The sequence below is a fragment of the Polyodon spathula genome, chromosome 1 (assembly GCF_017654505.1).
Source record: "Polyodon spathula isolate WHYD16114869_AA chromosome 1, ASM1765450v1, whole genome shotgun sequence".
Lineage (NCBI taxonomy): Eukaryota > Metazoa > Chordata > Actinopteri > Acipenseriformes > Polyodontidae > Polyodon > Polyodon spathula.
Window position 1 is genome coordinate 22,497,272 of NC_054534.1, and position 11,339 is coordinate 22,508,610.

At 37.0% G+C, this 11,339-nt stretch overlaps 1 protein-coding gene across 1 annotated transcript in view; it reads left to right on the plus strand.

Annotated features, from left to right (window-relative positions):
• The window catches only part of LOC121315643 (chondroitin sulfate synthase 3-like), a 108,298-nt gene extending 103,870 nt beyond the window's left edge, over positions 1–4,428 (plus strand). The window contains exon 3 of the mRNA XM_041249914.1: positions 558–4,428. Coding sequence (XP_041105848.1) covers positions 558–2,129 — 1,572 coding nt within the window. The 3' untranslated portion in view covers positions 2,130–4,428. The remainder of the gene's footprint in view (positions 1–557) is intronic.
• The last annotated feature ends 6,911 nt before the right edge of the window (positions 4,429–11,339 follow it).

The following is an 11,339-nucleotide window of genomic DNA, read 5'->3' on the forward strand; positions in this document are numbered from 1 at the left end:
TTGAACTAATCAAATGAACCTGATTAGGCATATTTTCCACTACTATAGAACATTACACCATTGTTTAGAGAAGAGATTGCATTATTCTACATGTCCTTGAACACAATAAAGGTACTGTGTTCAAAATGATAATGTGGCAACAAAATCAAGAGAAACCTGTGAATTCATATTTGTAGCTTTTATAATTATGTATCAAGAATACAGTATAGCATTAGTATAGCAACAACTCTATACAGTAAAGTTTAATAGAAAATAGCACTTTTCTAATATATTTGTAAATGGCATTCATATGCAGTTAGTAGATGTCCTGTATATTGAAAACAAAGTGCGGACATATACTGAAGCCAAAAGGAATTGCATGGATTTATGTTTAACACTTTCATTCTGGAAGCCAGTCACGCAGGCTAACTTCTAGACTAAAAACTATAGGATTTTTAAGATAACCCAAACTTAATTTGCACACAGAAATCAACAGATGAACTCTGTTTGTTTGTTTGCTTTTTAGAACTATTTGGAGGGGTCATTGTTCTGATTTATGGTTTCTTCTTACTTCTTAGATGCAGCAGTTGTTTTATGAGAACTATGAACACAATAAGAAGGGATACATCCAAGAACTCCACAGCAGCAAAATCCATAACACAATCACCCTTCATCCCAACAAGAGGCCTGCCTATCAGTATAGGCTGCACAACTACATGCTGAGCCGCAAAATTTCTGAGCTACGCTACCACACCATTGAGCTTCACCGGGAGAGCGTCGCCATGAGCAAGCTCAGCAACACCGAGGTGCAGAAGATAGATCAACAGCTGGGGATGATGCCCTCCTACACACGCTTCCAGCCAACAGAAAGGAACGAGGTTATCGAGTGGGACTTCTTGACCGGGAAACATCTGTATTCCACAGCTGAGAAACAGATGCCTCGTCAAGGTATCAACAGCCTTCTGAGGACAGCATTGGATGATACTGTCCTTCAGGTCATGGAGATGATCAACGAGAACTCCAAGACAAGAGGACGTGTGATTGAGTTCAAAGAGATTCAGTATGGATACCGCAGGGTTGATCCCATGCATGGGGCAGAATACATCTTAGATCTGCTGCTTCTTTACAAAAAGCATAAAGGGAGGAAGGTTACGGTTCCAGTGAGGCGACACGCCTACCTTCAGCAGTCATTCAGCAAGCCCTTTTTCATTGAAGCAGAGGAACTTGATGTGAGAGAGCTCGTTGACAGCATCAACACGGACTCTCACTCCTTCTCATTCCTTTCCAATTCTTTAAAGATATTCTCGCCCTTCCAGTTTACTGAGTCAACCAAAGAGATGAGGGAAAGGAGTGAAAAGAAAATCCACATTCTAGTTCCTCTCACAGGGAGATATGACATTTTTTTGAGGTTTATGGAGAACTTTGAGAAGACATGTCTTATCACAAACCAGAATGTAAAACTAGCCATAATTTTAGTCAACAGCGACTCCAACCAAGACAAAGATAAACACATTGAACTAATAAATGAATACCGAAGTAAGTATCCCAAGGCAGATCTGTCCATCATCCCCATGACAGGAGATTTCTCCAGGGGCTTGGCGTTAGAAATGGGCTCATCGCAGTTGGAGAACAACACGTTGTTGCTGTTTTGTGATGTTGATCTTATGTTTAATGCAGATTTTTTGCAGAGGTGCAGAGACAATGCCATTCAGGGAGAGCAGGTATATTATCCTATCATCTTCAGCCAGTATGATCCAAAGATAGTGTATGGAGGTAATCCTCCTGAAGACAGCACCTTTGTTTTTACCAAGAAAAGTGGGTTCTGGAGGGACTATGGATTTGGGATCACTTGCATATACAAAATTGATCTGATAAAAGCTGGTGGCTTTGATACCTCAATCCAAGGTTGGGGACTAGAAGATGTAGATCTCTTTACTAAAGTATTACATTCAGGGTTGAAGGCCTTTCGAAGCCAAGAGGTTGGAATTGTCCACATTTACCATCCAGTTCACTGTGACCCAAACTTAGATCCTAAGCAATATAAGATGTGCTTGGGGTCCAAAGCAAGTACTTATGCATCCACGATGCAGCTAGCTGAACTCTGGCTGGAGAAACACTTAGGTGTGGGGTACAACAGAACATCATCCTGACATTCCAGTTCATTCTTCCTTTAAGGGGAGTTTACCTCAATTGTGAGAGTTTGGGTGTTTGTATGTATGTATGTGTATGTATTCTTTGTGTCATTAGTTCCTTTACAGCGTCTTCCAAAGGACATTTACCAGCACATAGCAGTGGCAGTCCATCTGTAGTCAATGATTTCAAGGTAAAGCTGAAATTATTGAAGCTGTGTTTTATTTTTTCTGTAGTTTTTTTTTTGTTTGTTTGGGTTGTTTTGCTTTATATCATTAGAATAACCAGAGCATCTGAACTATTCTCAGGAGCACATTCTCCACAAAACAATAGCCACTTCCAGTAATTGTGTGCTGTGCTACGTTAGTTCTGTAAAGGCTATAGTAATTATAGTGCTCATCAAATTTCTTTCAGACATCGCAGATCCAATGTGATAAAACAAAGACAATAATAATAATAATAATAATAATAATAATAATAATAATAATAATAATAATAATAATAATATCTGAAAAGTACCACAAAAGTGCTTTAAGCTTCCACTTGGGAAGGAGGTCTGTAATATAGATTTGAGTTTTTTAATTTATACAAGATGAAAATAATGTACACAGAACCTTCTTCATCTGCAGTATTTTCAAAATGTGTGAATAATTCTGATAATTGTATCTTTATGTTTTAGAAATGTTTCTGTGATGTAAAAGGTACTGGATACCAATATTCCATGTTCACCTGCTTCTAATACCATTTGGTTTCAAAATTGCTGACTTTCTTTTTTCACGTGAACACGCTGCAAACAGACATACTTGCATTATTTCAGCTTTGTGACTTTCATGCAGTTCAGTTTGCTGGCAAGAACAATGAAATTCTATATTAAAAAAAGGGTTATTTATAATAAAGTATACACTTAAAAATCATTTTCTTAGCATGAGAATATCTGTTTTATTTAATAAACCGAGAAGTGTTTTCATGACAGGTTTGGAGACAGTGGTAATTCAAATGTCTACTAAACATAATACTTATGCAGCGACAAGCCCTATAATCTATTGTTGAAAATGCCTGTGCTACTGCTGTTACCATTAACATGCTTTCATATTTATTTATTTTTATTTTTTTAATGCGTCACAGAGCTACAGCTGAGTTTATGGGTGACAAGCAAAGCCTGCAGGTAATTGCGGAAACATTTCTGGTTAGTTCATAGAATGTCACGCTTCGATATGGGGAGACAGCTTGTGTACCTGTGCAGCTGACACTGCCATAAATAAAGTGCACTGTAAGATTATTCTAAGCCCTTCCTGCAGTTAAGCCTCGGAGTAATTTACCCTGGTCTTCAAAATAAAAATAAACATATGCAGAGTTGAATTCATAGGAGTTGTACCTTAAAAATAATAATCATAATCATCATAATAATCATCATAATCATACTCATAATAATAATTGTATAGGATCTATAATATAACTTGTAAGGTCAGCAGTCCTGTCCTAGATCATAGTGTTTCCAAGCAGGACAGAAATGACAGGCTGTTTACCTATATCTCTAGGCCAAGAGGACATTACACCCAGAATATACACATACTGTATAACATATTGTTTAATGGGTTTCAGCAGCAGTAGATCCAGCATCAGGTTTTTAGGGGAATCACATACAATACTAAACTCTTTATATAAATTAATGTTTGCATTTTTTTTTCTTGTTTATTTCCAAAAACGTGTAACACTATATTAACATATCTAGTGCAGAGAACATATTAACACCAACATTTAGGCAGGAAGTACCTGTATAACTGAGGGTTTTTCTTACAAAGTACAAGTCAAAGTAGTTAATGGACCTCTTAAGCACTGCTTGTGAAGGAATGCCATGTGCTATACAAGCTTAATGAGCAGCCTGTGTGAGATGTCTACCTCTCACACTGAAAGACATTGACACTGTAGCAGAGTGGAATACTAAACTGAAAGAACAAAAAAAATACAAAACAGCAACTCGTTTTTGCCCTGTAAAACAGCTTTGAAAGGGCAGACAACAATACAGTTCAGTGCAATATTATTGAAACATTTGACAGTTTCAGGACAACTAAAATAAAATCAAAGTGGAAGTAATGTATTGTGTGTATTAAATACTTGCCTGATCTACATGTATACATGTAAAAAATTAAGGAATCATTGATGAAAGATTTGTAAAAACTAAAGGAAGCTGTCTTGTCCGCTGTGTACAGAGTGACAGACAGGCTACAGTGCACAAGGGTCTACATTTTGAATGAGGACCCTAAAAACACATTCATTGCATTGCAAACTTTTTTATTATTATTACACTATGTAACACAATTTTTGTCCCTGGGTAGTAAGTGTTATTTTTTATTTACTTATGCCTCAAAAGTATAGAAAATGGCTATTATTCCCCACAAACTTTGCTTTTGTGACCAGGACAGTGATCTTTTGAAATGTACCTATTTCCAATGAGAAAACGGTCTTTTCGTTCACATAAAGTCAGAAAAAAACAACATATGAATCCAAATTAACATGTATTTATACTAAAGTAATACAAAAATGACTACAAAAGATTTAGAAGTGAGTAGTTTTTCGGGATTTACGATTATACTGTAAATCACTTTCACAAATCAGCCCCCAAATGTAGTCTCCCATCATGTTCTCGTTATACTGTCCTTGGTAGCAGCATTCAAAGTCCAGTATATCCTGGTGGAAGCACTCGCCTTGCTCCCCCGAGTACTCTCTCATGTTCTCCTTGAATTTATCAAGATGAGCATCAAGGATATGGACTTTGAGGGACATCCTACAGCCCATTGTGCCGTAGTTCTTCAACAGAGTCTCAACCAGCTCCACATAGTTTTCGGCCTTGTGATTGCCCAGGAAGCCCCGAATCACTGCGACAAAGCTGTTCCAAGCCGCTTCCTCCTCACTACTGAGCTTCTTGGGGAATTCATTGCGCTGCAGGATCTTCTTTATCTGTGGTCCGACGAAGACACTGGCTTTGACCTTTGCCTCAGACAGCTTAGGGAAGAAGTCTTGAAGGTACTTGAAGGCTGCCGACTCCTTATCTAGAGCTCTGACAAATTGTTTCATAAGGCCCAATTTGATGTGCATTGGTGGCATCAGCACCTTCCGGGGGTCCACCAGTGGCTCCCACTTGACGTTGTTCCTCCCCACAGAGAACTCGGTCCACTGTGGCCAGTCCCGCCTGTGGTAGTGCGCCTTGGTGTTCCTGCTGTCCCAAAGGCAAAGATAGCAGGGAAACTTGGGAAAACCGTCTTGGAGACCCATCAGGAATGCCACCATTGCAGCCTCTTGATGCCATCTCAGAAAAATGCAGATATGTATCCACTTAGGCAGCTGTAAATAAACTGAACTGGTGGGCTAAGGCCCCTGTATTTATACTACTATTTATATTACTGGAAAGTTCTAGAAAGTTCTAGAAGTTACTCCAAGTTTACTCAGCACTGAATCTATCTGGAATGTTCTGGAAAATAGGTAAATTTCAAAATATCACTGTCCTGGTCACAAAAGCAAAGTTTGTGGGGAATAATAGCCATTTTCTATACTTTTGCAGCATAAGCAATTAGGAAATAACACTTACTACCCAGGAACAAAAAAAAAACAATAATAATTGTTACACGGTGTTATTAATGAATCATTCATGTAAAATATAACACACTGTGAAAGAAATATGCAAGCAAATGGACAGTTTTATACATACAGTGTAACTTTATGCCTTTATGCCTTTATTTCAATTTTCTAATTATCTTTAGCATATCATAAAGTACATACGTATTATTTTATTAATTGTGTTCTTTTCCAAACACATCAAGTACAACTTAAACTTTAAGCTGTCGTTAGTCTTGCTGATTTAACCATTACCCGTGTTAATTACTGGTGCAGTATTTCAGGTGTTTTTCTTAATTAGACTAGTACTGCTTTGTATATGAATATGTATGTGGAAAAATGTGTCGCTGTAATATAGGTTTACATTTTTTTCGCTGTTCATAATAATAGATCATATTACATCTGTATCAAAACAGTCAAACTACTTTCATTATCCAACAGCACACTGTTCATTAATGACAACTGTTTTCTCATCTACCCCTTCTGACAGCAGCATGTACTTGAAGGCAGTCCAGAAGGAATCAAATGTGACTAGAAGTGTCAAAGAACATACTTGTGCTGGTATGGGGCAATCAATCCTGATTTCATAGTTTAATCAGTGCTTCGTGACTTGACTCTGTAAAAACGCAGATCAAGATATCTCCCATACTAACAAGTCCAGTTTTAAACATCATTACCATGACTGGGAATCTTCTCTGTTCATGGCATTATCTGCTACAGTTAATGGCAGCTATTCATGGAAGCTACAATACTAATGATACCTGTAACCTTCAAAACACAGAGAAGGTTGCCTTATTTAATCAGGGGCATAGCTAGGGATATATTTTTACTGAGGCAAAAATCTAATTTTTGTCTAAAAAAAAACAAAACCTGCATATCCTGTTCATGAAGCCTGGAGGCTATTAATGCAAACTGCAAAGCAATATAAGTGGCTAACTCTTTTTACCCAGTGAGCCACCTTGGATGATGTTTGAAAGTTCATGACACATATAATTTTATAACAAATCTCCCAGCAAAAACAACACCAATCTAAAATTACTCTATTCACATGGTTTGAAATTTGTGATATTAAAAGGACAAGAAAAATAGAACTTGTAAATATGAATAGGTAGATGTGTTTATACCTTCATTGAGACATGTGTTTGTGTTGCTACTGAAGTTAATGCTGAGACTGGTGATACTGATGTTACAACTGGAATTGGTAAGACTGGTGCTGCTGCTGCTGGAACTGGTGCTGACACTGCTGGGACTAGTAACACTGGTGCTGCTAGTGCTGGGACTTGTGCTAACACTGCTGGGACTGGTAACACTTGCTGCTACTGCTGGAACTGGTGCTGATACTGTTGGGACTGGTAAGACTGGTGCTGCCACTGCTGTGACTGGTAAGACAGGTGATGACACTGCTGGGACTGGTAAGACTGGTGCTGCTACTGCTGGAGCTGGTAAGACTGGTGCTGACACTGCTGGGACTGGTAAGACTGGTGCTGCTACTGCTGGAACTGGTAAGACTGGTGCTGCCACTGCTGTGACTGGTAAGACATTCGATGACACTGCTGGACTGGTAAGACTGGTGCTGCCACTGCTGGGACTGGTAAGACTGGTGCTGACACTGCTGGGACTGGTAAGACTGGTGCTGACTCTGCTGACACTGGTAAGATTGCAGATACTAGTGCTAAGACTGTATGATGCCACGATTAAAACCCTTGATTTAGAAGGCTTTACTTTAAATAGTTTGCCAATCCTGCTATGGCCTAATCTATCGGAACGCTGTAACACTTCCTTCTGGACATATGGCAGGACAAGGCCATTCAGTCTATTTTTACCCAAACTGCTGCGAGAGCAATCAAACGTACCGAAAGTATGCACTCAGCTAAACTCTTTCTTCTCATGAACAGAGACCCTAGGAAACCTGTCAGCAGGAAAACAATATTAATATAAGACATACAATTACTAAGCATTCTTACACAGAGTTGGCTTCTTCTGAAAGAAATGCCTTACAGATTGGTTTCATCTTTGAGTATGTACAGTACCGAACCATCCACTGAATAATATACAGGACTACCCGTTGCTCCAGGGGCTGGTTGCACTAACAAGAACAAACAATGTAATTGGATCTGAATTCACTGGAGTCGGGTCATAAACAGATGTTGGATCCAATTTTGGAGCTACACGCGGCGTAACTATGGAAACTGACCAATGAGAACGAGAAGCGATCATGTATGTTTGTCGTGAAGTTTCAGTACCCTGGCTGTCAAATTTATATACAGCCTAAGATCACAATAATGTTACAAAGAAATAGCAAATAAAAAATAATAAATATGGAAACATGTTGATTTATATGCCAGTCTTAAAAATGTAAGTGGACACATTATTAAAATAATAATCTTTAGATATATTGTAGTACTTTTTTTTTTTTGTTTTAATGTATGTAAAAAAAAAAAAAAAAAAAAAAAACACTCGTTATCTGATTAAACATATGATTATTTGACAAAGGAAAATTGTAAAATACCACATGGCCTAGAAGTCACTTTTACTGACCTACAAACACCATGTTTCTTTCACTGTAACCTCTGTGCTCTAACTGTGTCAAGGTGTGAACACAGACACGATGTGTTTACATTTACAACTCGGTCCTTTAAATCAAAACAAGCCTGTCATTTGTGTCACATGTGTTTCTACTTCCAGATGGTCGTTCCGTGCTAATTAAAATGTAATTGTTTTGTTTAAAAGTAAAGTGCTTTTGGAACTGACGCTGTTAAAATTACAGTATAGAACAATTATAATAAAAAAATTAAACATTTATTGCAGATCATAGCAACTCGTTTTCTTTCTATGGTCATCTAATCAAAGCATATTAAATGTACAAAAAGCTAGATTAGAAAAAAATGCATTAGATTGTTTATTTTATTTTGAATGGCTCTAACACAACCTAATAAATTACTCTGCTGTTAACTTGTTAAGCAAACTGACACTGTTTTGTACTTGTAAAAAAAAAAAATGTAAATACAGCTGGGACAAATAATGAAGGCCTGTTTGGAGCAGGCCACTTTTACAACGGTTGGACCAGGGCCAGCTGTGTTTACACTACAGAAAAACAAAAACAAAAAAAAATCAAACAACCTAAGCCATCTTAGAGTCACATTAAAAGTGGCTAGTGTAAACAGGCAACAGTAATATATGTGTATTCATGGTGTATATTTCTTAAGCCACTAATAACTGTGATAGTCAAAGTGGTACCTGAATAAAAAGAAAGGATAGCATTTGAATGCTCAAGAAAGAAATATATATATAAGTAATTATTTAATATACTTGAACAAGTTAGCTAAGAAATACTACTGTGAGCATTATATTACAAAAAAATGTTACATGCATCGCCATGGTAGGCTGTTGAAAGAACAGCATTGTTTGAAGTTTAAACACCCCCTTCTCCATCACAAAGAAGAGGCCATTGTAAACCTATGGCAGTCGAGACATACCAAAATACAATCCTTTCAGGCGGAACCAGGTTCAAGAGGTCACTACCCTGACTGCTACAGATGGTCCTAAAATGTAAATAGGATGTAAGAAAACCAACAATTACAAGAAATACTGCAGTACTGAACTTCCATGTGTTTAAACTCAAACACATCTGTCTTACAAATCATATGGCCTGTCTCTCTTAGAATGCAGTACCAGAGCGCCACCTATTGACAGGATATATATATATATATATATATATATATATATATATATATATATATAAACCTTAGTGACACTTGAGTCATACATGTTTTTTTCAGTCACTTAAAAACTATTTTTCTAATATTTTTGTAATAATCTAACTGTGTGTCATAAATATCACTTTATTTCATTCATAACATGAAAACTTTTTTTTTTTAAAATAAGTCATGATTTAAGATTTGTGGATAGGGCATATATACATAAATCTAGTGCTATTATTAGCATTGTTTAAAACTGCACCTACATGCAACTGCCCCTGAACTCTCCAGCGCTGTCATTAAGCTGCTCCAAATGCACTACATTTTTGAAAATAAGGCATAAAAGTGTTCATGACTCAATGTTGAGCTTGTGAATAGAAAACATGTAATTTATGAAGATTGTGCCACTTAATAGCACTTAGTGGCCGGTTCTGTTTAAGCATCTATTGATAAGAGTGAGAGTGCTCTGTCTCTTTCTCTCTGTTGTCCATATTCAAAATCTCTATACCCTATTTAATTTACACAATTACCATTAGCCTCCTCTCCCATGTTTGCATCTTCTTGAAGCTATGAATATTACCTATAAAATATTTTACAGCTACTATTACACTATGTAACACAATTTTTGTTCCTGGGTAGTAAGTGTTATTTCCTAATTGCTTATGCCTCAAAAGTATAGAAAATGGCTATTATTCCCCACAAACTTTGCTTTTGTGACCAGGACAGGTAAATTTCAAAATATCACTATTTCCAATGAGAAAACGGGCGAATTTGTGTCTTTTCGTTCACATAAAGTCAAAAGATTTAGAAGTGAGTAGTTTTTCAAGATTTACGATTATACTGTAAATTTATTATAAATTTACAGTATAATCGTAAATCTCGAAAAACTACTCACTTCTAAATCTTTTGTAGTCATTTTTGTATTACTTGAGTATAAATACATGTTAATCTGGATTCATATGTTGTTTTTTTCTGACTTTGCTGGCGTTATGCTCTTGCCTTTTGCCTTTAATCAATTAGAGCAGTCAGTGGATCTCAGCCCTGGTCCTGGAGATTCCCTGTGTCTGCTGGTTTTCATTCCAACTGATCTCTCAGTTCCTTAACTAGACGCTTAATTGAACTGATAATTTGCTTAATTAGACCTGTTTAATTGTTTTCAGATCTTAAACAGTTGCAGAGTTCAAGTTACTTATACAATATTATAGCCAACTTGTAATCTACAACTGTTTAAGAGCTGTAAACAAGTGTCTAATTAAGCAAATGATCAGTTCAATTAAGGGTCTAGTTAAGTAATTGAGAGCTAAGCTGGAATGAAAACCAGCAGACACAGTGGATCCCCAGGACCAGGGTTGTGAACCAATGAATTAGAGGATTGTGGAGCTGTGAGCTTCTTGTCTGTCATTCTCACATGCCTGTCATTGCGTTCTCTATTCGCTACTTTGTTGTGACAATCATGTGATCAAGTGAAAAATCAAAGAACTTTAACATTATAGAAGCAACAATGGATAAATAATACTAAAATAAGCTATGTTTGTTATAAAACCTTCCTAGCACATGTGCTTCAATTGTTTGGCTTTCTTTTATTACATTCAAATGCATACAGTCAAGTAACTACTGTATTCCTTCGAATTTAAGACGCTCTCGAATTTACCACCCGCAATTTGCTATCAGACAAAGCGCTACAGTTACGTGCTGCTTCTCAAATACCGTTGTGATTACTCACACCTGTTTTTCTCCCAGTTTGTGAACTGTGATATTGCTTGGAATGTTGAAAAATATGGGGGTCTGATCAGCACTTCCAATCTGTTCAAGCTGGTACTGTTTGTTAGAACTGAGCCAAATAACAAAACACTGAAATTGTGAAAGCTTAAAATTTCTCTTCAAATTTCTCAGGAATCTAATGACGCTTCTTTGAAAATG